Source organism: Terrapene carolina, unplaced genomic scaffold (assembly GCF_002925995.2).
Source record: "Terrapene carolina triunguis isolate 2854851 unplaced genomic scaffold, T_m_triunguis-2.0 Scaffold62, whole genome shotgun sequence".
NCBI classification, from domain to species: domain Eukaryota; kingdom Metazoa; phylum Chordata; order Testudines; family Emydidae; genus Terrapene; species Terrapene triunguis.
Genome location: NW_020664413.1, coordinates 163,565 through 178,540, shown reverse-complemented (window position 1 = coordinate 178,540; position 14,976 = coordinate 163,565). Strand labels below are relative to the sequence as shown.

Sequence of the window (14,976 nt, the reverse complement as noted above, 5' to 3'; positions counted from 1 at the left end):
CCCCATAACGCGGCGCCCTCCCTCCACAGCATCCGCCTGGCTCGCTACCCCTGGAGCGTCAGATGGGCTGTCTCCACATTGTTCACGTTGGCTGGGCTGCGAGAGGCCATCGCACGTGACCTAGAAGGCTGGGGGGGGGCGAAGGGGGACAGGTGCTCAGGTGACATTTGGGGGATCTCGAGGTCTCCAGCTGGGACGTGGAGGAGGTGGCTCTGTGATCCTAGTGGACTGGGAGTTGTTCCCTCCTCTTCATTCTAGGACTTGTGCCTTCCTTGGGCGCCTTAGCATCTGACACCCCTGTCCCCCTCCTGCCCGGTTTGCAGGTGACGTCTCCAGCATCTCTGGGTCCGATTCTGATGACTCCGATTCGGGCAGCGAGTCCGATCTGCTCTCTCCCCGAAGCCACGGCGACCCGGGGAGCGGCCAGCAAAGCCACCGCCCAGGCACCCGCTCGGCTAAGGTCCTGTTCCACAACTCCCAGGGCCAGCTGCTCTCTGCCTACCGCTGTGTGCTGGGCAGTAAGAAGGCAAGTGACGGCCCGGCAGTGCTGGGCCCCATCCCCAGTGACCTGCCGGAGGTCTGGGATAGCCCTGTCGGGCCGGCAAGCGGGGTTTGGCTGGGACCCCGACCCCTCCTTGCCCTGTGATCCCGCGGGCAGCTGGACGCGTGTGCAGGGGAGCTGGGCGCCAGCTCTGTCGGGATCTGGTCTGGGTTTAGCTGCTTGCCAGAGGATCCTTGCCCAGGTGTGGGGGGTGGGGCCCAGGCCCAGCTCATCCGGGTGGAACCAAGGCTTTACTTGGTGCCTGATGAGCCCTGTTCAGACGGGAGCTGCTGCTGCTGCCGCCATGATCACCTGTCTGGCCTCAGCCGGAAGGGGCAACCCCTGCTCCCTGCCCAGCCCCTGCCCCGTGGGTCAGCCCCCAGACTGCCCCTTCCCCCACTGCCTGCAGAGCCCCTGGCTAATGGCTCCCAGCTGGCAGAGCCTGCTGGGTCATCGGCTCCAACAGGGGGCGGCAGCTGATGGCCAGGGAGGGTGTGTGCCACCGGGCTGCTAACAGGAGGGTTTCCTTGTGCCAGGGCGGTGGTGAGCAGCAGGCAGAGCTGGTGGCATCTCTGCAGAGCCTGGGCGCAGGCACCTGTTGGGTTATCCTGATGACAGGCGGTGGACACTTTGCAGGAGCCGTTTTCAGGGGGTGAGTGGCTGGGGCTGGGGCTGGGGCAGGGTCTGCTGCTCCAGCGGGCAGAGTCCTGTGCGGGCCTTGGTGTGGGAAGGAGTGCTCTGTGGCTTGCAGGTGGTTTGGGGATGTCTGCCCCTGGCAGAGGGGATCAGAGGGGATGTGGTGAGATGGGCCCTTGCCCCCTGTCTGCTTGTGGGGGCTGGCCCAGAAGGCGCCTCTCCTCTCCCCAGGGACACGTGGCACTGCCACAGCCTTCACGGGCCCCTGGCAGCAGCAGCAGCTCCTGGGGTACCCTTCTTGTGCCTGTCCGTCCCCCGAAGCTGGCAGCTGCTCTGGCTGGAAGAGGAGTGTTCATTTCCCTTCTGTACGGAGGCTACGGCAGGGGCAGGAGCTCACCCGGGTCCCAGAGTGAGTCGGTGCCAGAGCTGGGAAGAAACCCCAGGAGTCCTGACACCCAGCCCAGCGTGTGCCGCACAGACCCACGTCCAGGCCTGCCCTCACCGAGTGGGGCTTTGGCTCTGTTCCCCCATGGCAACGAGGGTCCCCGTCCTGCTGCCCTGGCCCACTCTGAGGTTTCTCTCCCCCAGGCCTGAGGTGCTGGATCACAAGACCTTCCACCGGTACACGGTGCGTGCCCGCCGGGGCACGGTGCAGGGACTGCGCGATGCCCAGGGCCAGGCCTCCATGCCCAAATCGGCCGGCGCCTCACTGCGGCGGTACAACGAGGCGGCTCTGCTCAAGGTGGGGGCGAGTGCACAGGCCCAGTTCAGGATGGGGCCCTCGCTGCTGGGGCAGCCTCTGGGTGAGGGCTGCCTAGGCCATGAGCAGCCCCTCCAAGGCCTTGGCTGCAGCTGGCTCCGTGTGTCCTATGGCTGGGGCGCCTCGGAGTGGGGATGGAGAGGGCACGTGGGGTCTGGCGGGGGGGTGCTGGTACAGTGCCATGCTCCCCACTGGGATGCCACCCTGGTTTTCAGTCATTCTGCTTAGGGGTTGGGGCATGAGATAGAGGCCCCTGTGCTTGGGATCCCTCTCCCCCACCCCAGGCTCTCCGGCAGTGCCTGAGAGGGGCATTTAGGGATAACACCTCCCCGATCCCAGGCCAGCCTGCCGGGCGCATGTCACAGATCTAGCTCAGCTCCCTTATTGGCGCTGACCCGGCTGCTGTGAGGGATTCAAATGCTGGCATCTGAACAGGCCGGACGCTGCCCTGGCTTGGGGTGTCCGGCGTACAATGGAAATGCAGACCCCGCTCTAGTGCCCCCTCCCAAGAGCTGAAACCTCCCGGGCCCCTGCCCAGCCCCCGGGGACTGCTGCTGGCCCCTCAGACGTGCCCCGTCGCTTAAACTCTGCCCCTGGCAGACCTCCATGGGCCGGGCGCTCTGGGGTCACCCCATGCACCCTGCACAGGATCCTACCCCACCACTGCTCTTCACTTCACAGCACGAGAAATGCCCAGATCTAGACCTAACCGATAATCCCTCTTCACATTTCCCTGCCCCAGCTTCCTCCCCGCTGCAGCGCGCTCTGTAGGGCCATGGTCCTGCTGCAGAGCTTGGCTTCATGTCGAGGCCGGCGTCCTCCCCGCCATGGCCAGCTTGCTTTCGCAGTCCTCGGCCGGGCCCCCCTGCTGCAAGACCGGCCTGTCCCTGTGCCTCTCCTGCCCTGTCTTCCTGGGTCTCTCTCCAAAGCTTCTCCCCAGGAGTCCTTTTTAACCCTGCTGTGTCACCTCTGCCTCTGGGAGGTGCCCACTCTCCAAAGCAGCTGTAGAGAAAACCTGCGCCTGGCTTCAGCCAAGCCCCTTCGTGTACCCATTAGGCATCAGAGCAGTCGTTAAGGTTAACGAGTCCCCATTGTCCCTAGGCTGGGGGGGTGCCGGCAGGCAGCACATGGGGGGGATCCTGCACGTACACCCTGGTATTCCACCATGCAGCGAGCACCAGACTGATGCCTTGATAATATCAGAACCCCTAAGCTGTACGGCTGTAACCCCTGAGTCCCCGTCCCCACCCCAGCACCCCACAGCTGCACAGGGCTGGCCGTGCTTGGCCATACCCCAGTGCAGAGGAGGGCTGGCAGGTGGGGCCCGGGAGCTAGCGGTGATCCCCCCCCTTCCACCCCCAGGACATCCAGGACCTACTGGCCGGCTGGGCGCAGCATCTGCAGGGAGCCCAGCGCATCTTCCTGCGTGCCCCCCGTGCCAACCGGGCACTGCTCTTCAGCGGCAGGAACCCCCCTCTGCACAAGGACGACCCCCGCGTCTACAACATCCCCTTCAGCACCCGCAGAGCCACCTTCAGGGAGGTGCTGCGGGTGCACACGGCTCTGGCCACCCTGCAGGTGTATGGTGAGAACTGGGGCATGGGGGCGAGGGGTGAGCGGCCCGTTCCCCTGGCCACCAGGCCGGGCTGGCATTGCTTCTAGACTCTGCCCAGGCCAGGGTGGCAGTGCCAAGCTGCCTACTTCAGAGGAACTCACCTCGGTGGGGGGCAGTGGGTTCCTCCGCCAGGGATGCCCCCTCCCACTCTGTCTGCAGCACCTGCCCTGCCCCATGCGCTATGGAATGGGGGGGTGGCTCCCTGCTCTCGGCTCTGTCTGGGGATGGTCTCTGCGGGGCCCAGCTGGCGGCCCATGGACCCAAGGCTCCTGTCCCGCAGGGAAGGACACAGCGGTGGCGGATCTCGCTGGCTCCCCCCGGAAGGGCTGGAGGAAAGTGCCGTGTGCGCGGGTGGAAGAGCCCCAGCAGGGTGACGCCAGCAGTGAGTGAGGGGGAAGGGCGCCGGCGGGTGGGGAGGGCACCGGCTGACTCGCCCCCCCACCCCGATGGGGGTTTCCTGGATGGGGGAGGGTGCCCAGCACTGGACCCTGTGTGGCAGCAGCTGCCTCTTGTTTGTGCCCCAGCCTTGTGGGTCCCCTTGGGACAGCAGGTTCCAGGCATCTGGGCACCCCGTAAGAGTGCGCTGCCGCAGGGCACAGTCTGGGGGTGGGGGGCAATCGTGGACAGCTCTGATCCGGGCACAGTCATCCCCAGCGGGCCCTTTCCCCAACTCACCTGCAGAGAAGGGGTGGGGCCTCTCTGGCAGAGCGCACTGGGCAGGCCCACCAGCCCCAATCCCACCTGTCTCCCCCAAAGCCCCGTCGGAGGAGGAGAGCCAGGCTGGGGAGCTGGAGACGGTGGAGGTGACGCTGAGCACGCTGCAGCTCCGGGAGTTTGAGGTGACGCCTAAGCGAAGCCGCAAGAGGAGGAGGAAGAAAGAGAAAGTGGGGAGAGGTGAGAACGGGGCTAACGTGGGTGTCCGTTGGTGTGTTTGGGGGGGTGTATGAGCAGGTGGAAGCTGCTGCCTTCCCTGCCTTTGCCCCGGGGGCCGGGGGCAGCTGCATGCCCCCGGGTTGGCGGGGAGGTGTTGGCCCCGGACCGTGTTTCTATCCCTCTCCCGGTCCTTCCAGGAGCAGGGGCCCGCGCCGAGGGGCCAGGAGGCCAGGAAGAGCCCCAGGGCTCAGCACCCCAGCCGGGAGCAGAGACGGTGGCAGACCCTCAGGAAGGGCCTGGGGCAGAGCCTGCTCCCTGGGGGAAAGGAGGTAAGTCAGGCCGGGCCGTGCTGCTGTCTCTGCCCTGCCCGCGTGTGCCACGTTGGGGTTACGCTCCTCCCCCTGCACCCCCCCATGTGCTGCTGGGTGCGAGCAGGGGCTGGGGAGCCAAAGAGGCAGAGCGGTGACCGAACAGAGCGATCCGGATCGCCCAGCCTGCGCTGGAATACAGGCAAGTGGAAAGGCCCACCCCAGGAGCGAGGGCTGCAGGCCACGCCGTGCAGTGGGGGCTGTATCCTGGCAGCTGGGCCTCGGGAAAGGACTGGGGGGGTCAGTGGTAAATGGCTGAGCGAAGGGCTAACATGAGCCTTGGGGTGTGAACAGGGCAGAGAGGAGGGGATTTCACCTCTGTACACGGCCCTGGGGAGACTGACCCTGGGGTCCTGTGTCCAGTTCTGGGGATCCACATTTTAAGTAGGATGTCGAAAAACCGGAGAGGTGCAGAGAGGAGCCCCAGAAATGATTGATGGCCCCTTGCACTGAGACCTATAGGGAGCGCTGTCTGCATCCCTTACGGAGAGGTGGTGATCGGGGGGTGTCACCTCTTGGGGGAGAGCCTGGCCGAGACAGGCAGAGCCAGTGGCCGGACAAACGAGAAGCTGGTGCACCTCGCTAACCCGGCAGGTCGTTAACCACAGCGTCTCCTCTCTCGCCGGCTTCGCATCCGGCCTGGTGCCATCCTGGAGCACGCTTTAGCCTCACCTGGGGTGACGGGAGGGGGGCGCACTCTGGTGTGTGCCGCACAGGGGTCAGACTCTGCGGGTCCCCGAGCAGGTTGTTCCCTGGGGGGATTCCTGGCTGTGGGGTGGGGGAGGAGCTGGCTCAGGCAGTGCGCCTGTGCTGCTCGGGCCGGGGGGGCCCTGGGGCTGGCTCTGATCTCATCTGTCCTTTCCTGCTAGAAACGCTCCTGGGCCAGCTCCGCGACGCCCTGTTCACGGCCTGCAAGACAGGGGACGTGGGGACGCTGCGGCGCCTCCTGGGTGTGGCGGAGAGCGGGGCACCCCCAGCAGGCAGCGAGGATGGTGCCATGGGGCAGCCCCAAGGCCACCCTGGCAGGGTGCAGAGTGAGGGGTCAGAGCCCAACCGCGCAGCCCCTTGGGCAACCCCTGGGCTCCTCTCGCTGCTCAGCGAGCCCATCGACGGGACCGGCTTCACCCTGCTGCACGTGGCGGCTGCGGCAGGGAAGGGGGCGGCTGTGCGACTGCTGCTGGAGGCTGGTGCTGACCCTGCGCTCAGGTACAGCCACCCCCGAGCCCAGCGCTCTGGGCGGTCACCCACCCCTAAGGCTGGCCCTGGCCCTGCTGGTGGGCCCGGGGGCCTGTGGGAAGCTGCCCTCTGCCTGCAGCCTGTTTAAAAAATAGGTACATCTATATATATCAATCATGGAATTGGAAGGGACCAGTTGAAAAGGTTGTTGAGTCCAGCCCTTGCCCCAGATCCCTAAGTGGCCCCCTCAGGGATTGAACTCACAACCCTGGGGTTAGCAGGCCAATGCTCAAAGCACTGAGCTATCCCTCCCCTGTCCCAGGGCATCTAGCAAGCTGGGTCGGTGGGTGGGCTGGTCTGGGAGCTGGGCGGGGCGGGGTCCCCTTCCCAGCTCTCCCCAGGACTCAGCGGCCCCGAGGGGGCCTGGCTGGCTCGTGGGGCTGTCCATCCTGCGGGGGGGGGGCAGCCTGCCAAAGGGAAGCAGCAAGCCCTGGCCTATCCTGGCCCTGAGCCGCTCTCCGCTTGGCTCCCAGGGACTGGCAGGAGCGGCCCCCGTACTGTGTCTCTGCCGACAAGTCGACACGCAACGTCTTCCGCAAGTTCATGGTGGATCACCCAGCCAAGTACGACTACGGGCAGGCCAAGGTGGGTGCCTCCCGCTGCCCTTCCAGCCCGGAGATCCCTCCCTGGCACCTTAGGACAGCTGGGGGGAGCTCAAATCCCCCCACCCCGGGGTGCCTGAGCCCTCCCTGGGGAGCACCAATCCGGCTCCAGGCTGCTGGTCCCCCTCACGCACTCTGGGGCCCTGCCCCTCGGCTGCACCTGCCCCACTCTGAGTTGGGGGGAGGGAGCCGTGCGAGGAGCCGGGGGGGCCATAGTGTTAAGGCCCCTGCGTAAAAGCGAGGAACCCAGCCCCCGTCTGGTGCAAGCAGCTGTGGGGGCTGTTAGCAGAGACAGGGAGGGGCTGCCAGGACCTCCCCCTCCCCCCCCCACTGCCCAGCGTGACGGAGCCCGTCCTGCTCCAGGTGCCCGGGCCCCTGACGGCGGAGATGGAGGCCAGGCGGCTGGAGAAACAGCGGGCGCAGAGAGCGCAGCGGAAGCAGCGGGCGCAGGAGCTGAGGGGGCAGCAGCAGCGGCTGGCGCAGGAGCAGGAGGAGAAGCGGCGCTTTGCGGCCCTGCCAGACCGAGAGAAGGTGAGGCCTGGGGCGCCCAGACACCCTGTCCCCCCGTGGGGGGCACCCTGCCCCGGCTCTCGGGCTGCTCAGGCTCGGACCCAGCCAGGGCCCCAGAGCTCGCCCCACTCACTGAGGCTCCGGCTCTCTGCTCCTCAGAGGGCCCTCGCTGCCGAGCGGAGACTGGCTGCCCAGCTGCCGGACACGGGCGCGGCTCTCGCCAACACCAGGTAACGGGGCCCTGGGCACTGAACCTGCTGTGGGGCTGGGGGGGGAGGTACCCGGGGGAGGCGATGTGGGGCGGGCACCAGGGAGGCACCGTTCCCCTGTGGGGCTGCCAGATCCCCTCTCCAGTTGCTGGCAGGGACTGGGACTGGGACTGGGCCCCTGCCCATGCTGTACCTTCTGGTTTGTGCAGGCGCTGCTGGCAGTGCGGGGAGTCCCTGCTGGGCCGGATCCCCTTCCACTACCTCGACTTCTCCTTCTGCTCCACGGGCTGCCTGCAGACCCACCGCCGGGGCCGCGCCGGCCCCACCTAGCACCCGCGCCAGGCCGGCCAAGCCAGGGGGCTGCCACGTGTGGAAACGGACTGTCGCCTGCTGGGTGCTGTGGGGGAGGGGGAGGCGTTGGGCACTCCCGGGGGGGCTGAGCCCGAGTCACAGCCTCCTTCCCAGCCCAGGGGGCAGCCCCCTGCACCTGCCCCCGCCTTGAGGGGAAGGGGATCATGGCACAGGATGGGTTGGGTGGGGGGACGAGCACCAACCCTTGGGCGGGAGCATCAGTAACACAAGGGGCAGGGCCCTGGTTTGAGGCAGGGCCCTGGTTTGAGGCAGGGGGAGCAGGCTGCAGCTGGGGGCAGCGTGGCTGGTGGATCAATGGAGGAGGGACCAGGCACCCTTGCCCAGTGCCCAGAGGGCACAAGGCTGGTGCTGTGCGAACCGCCTGAGGGGCTCCAGCTCCCTGGGCCAGGCAGCTGGGTGGCCCACAAGCCGGGGAGGGGGTGGTCAATGACGGGCAGCTTGGCTCAGAACAGCGCCCCCCATGGGCAGCAGCTCATTGCCTTGGGTGGGAGCTCGCTGCAGCACCATGGGCCCTGCCTGGCACCCGTGAGTCCTCCCCTTTACCCAGGGGGTGCGCTGGCCCCCCGCCCGCTCCAGGCCCGGGGTAGCTGAAGTGACTGACTCGGGCCACTGCCCCTGCAGCTCAGCCCAGCCTGCATCTGCCCTTGCTGCTGGACCTGGGGAAGGGGGGGGAAGTGATATACCCCCCGTGCCCAAGGCCCTGGTCACCCCCTGCATGCTGGGGGCCATGCTGCAGACGGGTGCCCGGTTCTTCCCCAGGATCCAGTACCTTGACCCCAGTACTCTGAGCAAGCCCCCCAATGGCCCTTGAGTGCCCCCAAGCTCTGGCTCAGGGCAGCTCAGCCGGCGCCCCCGGGCGCCCCCATGGTCAGTCCGAGCTGTTCACGGCCCCTGAGGTTTGCTGTGAACCACGCTGGGGCGGGCGCAACGCCAGGGTGACAGAACACGCCGGACAGGGCAGGGAAGGCACAAGATTTTGCTTTAACAGGTAATAAAATGTAACCCCTGGTGCCCAGCCTGGGGGGCGTGAGCCAGCAGGCAGGAAACCGGCTCCCGCGGCATTGCTGGCTCTGCCCCCCACCCCCACCCTGGCAAGCGGCCACAACGCACCCCAAACCTGGCAATAAAGGGCAAGCTGCAGGCAGTGAACGCTGTGTCTCCATTCGGCGGGGCTCCGGATACCTGCCCGTCCCAAGGGGCTACACGCGGGCTCTGCCGCTGGCAGAGGGACGGGCTCTGCCCGCTGGGGGCTGGCCCAGCCAGTACCTGCTACTTCACCAGGAGCAACGCTGTCCCCCTCCTCTGCGGCTGCAAGGGGCCCTGGCCCTGCCCTGTGAGTGAGGGTGGGGGCACCCCGCAGCCCCTGGGCTCTGCTCAGCCGGCAGGACTCCCCCGCCCCTGCTGGCTGGGCTGGCCACGCCTGGTGGGGCCAGGAGATCTGGGCATCGCCAAGGCACGGGAGGATGTCCAAAGGCCAGGGCCCTGGGCTGGGGGAGCCTGTGGGGCCCAGGAGGCACCGGGGGGTGCGTTAGGGAGGTGGCAGCTCGGTCCCAGCCTGGGGGCTGACGGTCTGGTTGAGCAGGGGCCGGTCCAGGAACAGCACGGAGGGCCTGGGGGGGGCCCCCTCCAGCTCCAGCAGGGTGATGTTGTTGGGGGCCGAGGCGCTCAGCAGCGAGCCGGGCACGAAGAGCGTCTGCTGGGGGCCCCGGGCCGGCCAGTACCGGCCCACGTTGAAGCCGTTTATCCAGAGCTGGCCCTGGAGGGGCAGAGAGAGGGCATGAGTGCGGGGGGCATTCTCAGCCTGGCACACTGCCCCCCCGCCTCCCCTCCCGCTGCCTCCACCCCCCACACCCGCCCGGTGCTCCCCCCCCCCCCGGCCCGGCAGTGGGGAGCGAGCGGCTGTGACGTCGCAGTGGGAGAACTGCCCACCAAGCCAGGCCCCAGCCGGCCCCCCCTGCCCTCAGCGGTACCTTGCTCCAGCCGGGGAACTTCACGAAGGTGTCCCAGGCGATGCCAGGGGTCTGGAAGGCCCCAGTGTAGAGAACCGGCCCCAGCCCAGCCCTGCTCCCTTCAGCCTGGGGGGTGGGCAGGGGCCAGCCACGTGTCACAGCCGAGTCTACGTCCAGGGGGTAAATCAGCCAGTCGCTGAGCAGAGCCGAGTCCAGGGAGAGATTCTGGAGCAGGCCCTGTGAACACGGGGACAGGAGACCGGTGGGGAGGGAGCGGACGGCCCTGCCCCCCTTTCCCCCCTTGGCTGCCCCATCCCCACTGCTCCCCACACAGGGCGAACCCCGCTCCCCGGCATCCAGAGGCAGCGCAGGGCCATGCCAGGAGGGGCTTCCAGTGGGGAGGCTGCCCAGCCCTGCTCCATGCCTGGCTCCACCAGCTGCTGCCCCATCCCTGCCCAACCCCTTCCTAGTTCTGCAGGGGCGGCAGCACTGAGGATGCCCAGCTCAGGGGGCACCTGGCAGCAGTGCGCCCACCTCCCGTCCCGCCCCTCACCTTGAAGTCGCTGGCGTTCACACCAAAGTTGATCCTGCCCATGTTCTCCACCAGCAGGTCCAGCGTGGCGCCAGCCTGGCCCGTGAGGTTCAGTGTCATCTGCCCGTCGCGCTCCAGCCTCCCCTGGTACTCCTGGCGCCAGGCCGGCATGGGGAATCGGGTCAGCACCAGCCTCCCCTCCCCCAAGGCCCCTCAGTGCCAGCCTTCCAGGGCCGGTCTGGGCCCCCCCACTCCCTGCACACACCGGGACAGGCGAGCGACCAGACGGACTCTCCCCAGCAGCAGGCAGGCGGAAGCAGCTCCCAGGTCTCCCTCCCATGTGGATACCCTGTGGGGTGAACGCGAAAGCAACCCCCCCCCCCGACAGATCCACCCCATAGCGGAGATGGGACCAGGGCAAAGGCCAACAGGCTCCGGGGGCCAAGTGCAGGAGATGTGCCTAGAAGCAGGGACCCCTGCGAGGGTGGCACAGCCCCCACCCCAGGCTGCCTCCAGCACTGCCAGCCCCTCCGCCCCACGGGCACTAACCCCCCCGCTGCACAGAGAGGGGCTGGGCATTGCCCCCCGGGGCCCAGGAGCAGGACGGTACGCACCCCGTTGAGCAGCACATAGGCCCGGTCGCAGACGCCGTTGGGAGGGGAGCTCAGAGGGGCTGGATCCCAGACGTCCCGGGGCAGGCGCGTCCGGTACAGGACGAAGCCATGAGCCTGCAGCAGAGCGGAGGGTGAGAGCCCCGTGGGAGCAGGGGGCCGAGGGGCTGCAGCAGGCCCAGCTCCTTCCTTCCCAGGGAAAGCCTTGGCACAGGAGAAGCCTGGCGCCAGGACCCTGTGCCCACCCCACCCCCTCACCTGCTTCACGGCCTCGAAGGTGAGGGGGAACCGGCTCCGGATGGGCCCGCCGGGGCACAGCACGTCCAGCAGCTCCAGCACCTCGCCCTGCTGCAAGAGAGGAGAGGGGCAGGGTGGGTGGGGGCCTCCCAGGGTGGGGGGGGCAGCTCCCAGGGCAGCCACTCACCTTCCGCAGGGGCACGTGGCCGTAGGCGTACTTGGGGGTGGCGGGTGGCATCGGACCCTCAGGCAGGGGCTGGAACTGAACAGCAAACCCCCGTTAGGAGCCGGCCAGGCTGGGTCAGGGGCACGGCCCCCCCTGCGGATGCCATGGAAGGGGGACAGGGGGCCGGAGCCGTGCCTGGCACCCCAGCTCTTTGGGCTCAGAGTCATTAACCCAGGGCACCCGCCAGGGGGCACCCCACTCCCTCTGCCCTGCCAGGGCAGAGCCGCCCTCGCCCCCGCTGTCCCTGCAGTGAGCAGGGCATTACGGTGCTGGCACCGCTGGGGCTGGCCGGACAGAGCCCTGCCCTGACACAGGCAGCAGCGCCGGCTCTGTGCTCTGCCCGGGGCTCCGCGAGGTGCCAGGCGGTGGGGAGGGTGGTTCCCCCCCCCCGCGGCCCGCTGGGCTCAGTACCTTGCTGATGACCGTCTGGATGGCAAACAGCTTCGCGGTGGGGTCACCTGCCTCCGAGAGCGGCGCGTCGTAGTCGTAGCTGGTGGTGACTGGCTTGTAGCGGCCCTTGTAGTCGGCACCTGGCAAAGGCAGGCGGAGTGAGCCGCGGCTGGGCCCTGCCGTGCCCCCCACTGGCTCGGGGCCTGCAGCCTGGCAAGCCGAGGGAGATGGGGGCAAGGGCCAGGGGCTGCTGGGAGCTCCATGGGAACGGGGCCTGGCCCGCGGCACAGAAACCACACGGACCATGGCCTGGCGCGTTCCTGGAGGATGGGGGCCGGTGCTGGCATGGGCCACAGGAGCCCCCGTGCAGCGCTACTGACAGCAGAGAGCACCCCAGGGATGGGCAGAGAAGGGGCTCGCTGGACCAGGCCCCAGTAGGATGGGCGAATGCCCAGGTACCACAGCCCTGCAGGGACCCGCCAGGCAGCACCCGCCAGCCCTGTGCCCTCCATGGGTCCCCTGCTCCCCATGGGCGGGGGGGGGGGGGGCGACTCACCGCTCCAGTAGCCGAAGTTGGTGCCCCCCTGGAACATGTACCTACATGATAACCCAGAGGCGGCCATCAGAGCCCAGCGCGGCCCCACCAGCCCCCAGCGGCTAGCGCAGACACCCGCCTCCTTCCTGAGCCCACCCGGCCTGACTCCACAGGGACTCCCCAGTTCCCACCGTGGGCTGCAAATCACCAAATGCAGCCAGCCGTGTAAACTGGCTACTGCCCAAGGGAAAGGGCCAGAGCCTCAGGGGAGCATGGGACAGAGAGCGCCCCCGGGAGGGGGGCTGGGGCCGAGAGAGACCTGGGGTGCGGGAGAGGGGAGGCAGGAAGGAGAGGACGGGTTGCACTGGGGCCTCCTGCCTGGGGCAGGGAAGGGGGAGCCCCTCTCCCCAGCCTGGGGGAGCCCCCGGGGCCCTTTGCTGCCAGTCCCCGTGCAGGGAGCGCAGCGGGGTCCAGAATCGTGCCAGGGGTGTGGCACCGACCTGCACGGCAGGGTTGGCACCTGGCTCAGCCAGGGGACACCTGGGCGCTGGGGGTGGCGCAGAGACGGGGAACCGGGGGCAGCAGCCCCAGAGCTCCGGCCACACGGAGTCCCCTGGGGCAGGGCCAGCCGAACCCCAGTGCCGAGGGCAGCACATGTGGGGCTGCCCAAACCCCAGCAGAGGATGGCCCTGGCCCCCCAGCCCTGGCAGCGCCAATTCCCCCCTCAGTCCAGCATGACAGCCCTGGGGCCGGACCCAGCAGAACCTCCCCACGCAGCCCTGGGCAGAGGAACCGGGGCCTGGCGCCCGCTGGGATCCAGCAGCAGCGCGACCCGCCCAGGGCCGCCCCCCAGCCCAGCCCCCCACGCGGCCGGACAGTCACATGTTGACGTTGGCTCCCAGCTGCAGCATGTCCTGGAGACCCTGAGCCACCTGCGCGGGGCTGCTGCCGGCGTGCGGCTCTCCCCAGTAGTCCAGCCAGCCCGTGTAGTACTCCGAGTTCACCTGGGGCAGACGGGCCGTTACCCACAGCCCCCGGCAGCCAGCCAGGGCCCCCCACACCCAGCCGCTGGGCCCCCAGCTCCCAGCAGCCACCAGAGGGAGTCGCTCCAGGCACCGGGCAGCGCTGCCCCCCAGCACTGAGCCTGCAGCAGTTGCTTCTGAGACAAGGGAGTCCAGAGCCCCCTGCCCAGGCCCCCTGTGCCCCATGGAGCCCCCCACGTCCCCCCCACAGAGCCTGCCCATGCCCCAGAGCAACATGCCCCAGAGCCCTTCTGAGCACAGAGCTCCTGCCACAACCAACCCCCCAAGCACCTGCCCCCCACGGCCCATGGGGCCCACTCTCACCAGAGGTCCCTTGGGTTCATAGAGTCGCTGAGGGGCAAACGCGGCTGTGACGTTGGGGCCTGGGGGACAGAAGGGGGCAGGTCAGTGCGGGGCCCCGTGCCCCCATCGGGCTGGCTGCCAGCCCCCCTTCCCCCCCCCCCCCCCCCCCGTTGCCCCCGCCCCCCCCCCATCCTGCCCGAGCCAGCCCCCGCCCAGGGGCACCTGGCCCGAAGTCCACGGTGGCGTAGAGCCCCTGCAGGGTGCCGCACCGCAGCTCGGCGGCGCTGTTGCCGTCGGTGGTGAAGAGCAGCACGTCGGGGCCCAGCCGGGCGCGGAAGGCGGCCAGCAGGTGACGCAGGTAGTCGTAGTCGCAGGCAGAGTAGCTCCCATACTCGTTCTCCACCTGCGGGGCGGGCGGCCATGAGGGGGCGGCACCGCGGGACCCTGGGCCGCCGCTGGGGGGAGGGTCGACCTGCACGGCCCCGGCCAAGAGACGGGACGAGTCCCCCCCACTCAGCCCCACCGCCGCTGCTCTGCCAGCCCCAGGGCACCTCACTCACTTCACCTGCTGGCCCCAGATCCTGGCCTTCCATGGCCTCCCCCGCTAGCCTCCTGCCAGCTCTGCCAGCGCCCCTCGATCCCGGCCCGCAGCCCCCTGCTAGTCCAGCCCCCCACAGCTCTGCCGGTGTCCCTCAATCCCGACCCGCTGCCCCCTGCTACCTGAGTCCTGGGCTCCCCCCACCAGCTCTGCCAGTGCCCCTCAATCCCGACCCTCAGCCCCCGGCTAGCCCAGCCCTGGGCTCTCCCCCACCAGCTCTGCCAATGCCCCTCAATCCTGACCCGCAGGCCCCCGTATCCCTCCTGCTATTTCAGTCCCTCCCTCACTTATTCTGAGGAGCTCAGTGCCCGTGACCCCTACACCCGATGGCTGGGGGGTGGTTCCTGCCTCCACCCCCTAGAGGTGAATCCAGGTCCCAGAGATGGACAGATGGAGGGAGGGGCAGGCTTTAGCTAACAGCTCCAGTTCACGCCCCCACCCAGTGCCCCCCCCCCCCCCCGCATGGCTTCCCCTCCACAGCCCCAGCCTCTGGGTGTCATTTACTGTGACCTGCAGCTGGAGGGCTCAGCTCAGCCTCTGGTGGGGGGTTACAGGGGGCTCTGCGGGGGGGGGTTACAGGGGCAGGGCAGGGGGCTCTGCGGGGGGCAGGGGGCTCCAGAGCGATGGGGGTTACAGTGTAAGGCCTAAGGCCTTTCTCTGCAGCCATATTAGGAGAGCAGCAGCCATTCGCTGAGAAGCAGGAAGTCACCTCCTCACATTCCATCTAATCACATTAAAACGATGTACTATCCGGCTGTGAAGAAGGAGACCCCGTCCGAATGGCCCCCACTATCACCAGATACAGAAACTGATCTTAAGCTGGTTACAGAAAACTGAGTTTGACAGCATCT

General features: G+C 68.3%; 2 protein-coding genes across 6 annotated transcripts in view; one reads left to right on the top strand and one right to left on the bottom strand.

Annotated features, from left to right (window-relative positions):
* The window catches only part of ANKZF1 (ankyrin repeat and zinc finger peptidyl tRNA hydrolase 1), a 12,479-nt gene extending 4,533 nt beyond the window's left edge, over positions 1–7,946 (top strand). For 3 of the 5 annotated variants that reach the window (XM_024206862.3, XM_024206863.3, XM_024206860.3), the window contains 11 exons: positions 324–526; positions 1,078–1,193; positions 1,766–1,919; positions 3,300–3,522; positions 3,833–3,934; positions 4,309–4,446; positions 4,623–4,754; positions 5,663–5,999; positions 6,503–6,614; positions 6,995–7,162; positions 7,560–7,946. In XM_024206862.3, coding sequence (XP_024062630.1) covers positions 324–526; positions 1,078–1,193; positions 1,766–1,919; positions 3,300–3,522; positions 3,833–3,934; positions 4,309–4,446; positions 4,623–4,754; positions 5,663–5,999; positions 6,503–6,614; positions 6,995–7,162; positions 7,560–7,790 — 1,916 coding nt within the window. In that variant the 3' untranslated portion in view covers positions 7,791–7,946. Of the gene's footprint in view, positions 1–323; positions 527–1,077; positions 1,194–1,765; positions 1,920–3,299; positions 3,523–3,832; positions 3,935–4,308; positions 4,447–4,622; positions 4,755–5,662; positions 6,000–6,502; positions 6,615–6,994; positions 7,163–7,300; positions 7,372–7,559 lie in introns of those variants that run through there. The other 2 variants (XM_024206861.2, XM_024206864.2) reach the window with 2 other exon arrangements.
* Positions 7,947–8,893: 947 nt separating this feature from the next.
* GLB1L (galactosidase beta 1 like) overlaps positions 8,894–14,976 on the bottom strand; it is an 8,793-nt gene continuing 2,710 nt past the window's right edge. Inside the window, exons 6-16 of the mRNA XM_026647352.2 lie at positions 13,750–13,930; positions 13,549–13,607; positions 13,085–13,206; positions 12,224–12,264; positions 11,689–11,807; positions 11,239–11,313; positions 11,073–11,162; positions 10,818–10,931; positions 10,225–10,356; positions 9,693–9,908; positions 8,894–9,478 (exon numbers count right to left, since the gene is read on the bottom strand). Coding sequence (XP_026503137.1) covers positions 9,251–9,478; positions 9,693–9,908; positions 10,225–10,356; positions 10,818–10,931; positions 11,073–11,162; positions 11,239–11,313; positions 11,689–11,807; positions 12,224–12,264; positions 13,085–13,206; positions 13,549–13,607; positions 13,750–13,930 — 1,377 coding nt within the window. The 3' untranslated portion in view covers positions 8,894–9,250. The remainder of the gene's footprint in view (positions 9,479–9,692; positions 9,909–10,224; positions 10,357–10,817; positions 10,932–11,072; positions 11,163–11,238; positions 11,314–11,688; positions 11,808–12,223; positions 12,265–13,084; positions 13,207–13,548; positions 13,608–13,749; positions 13,931–14,976) is intronic.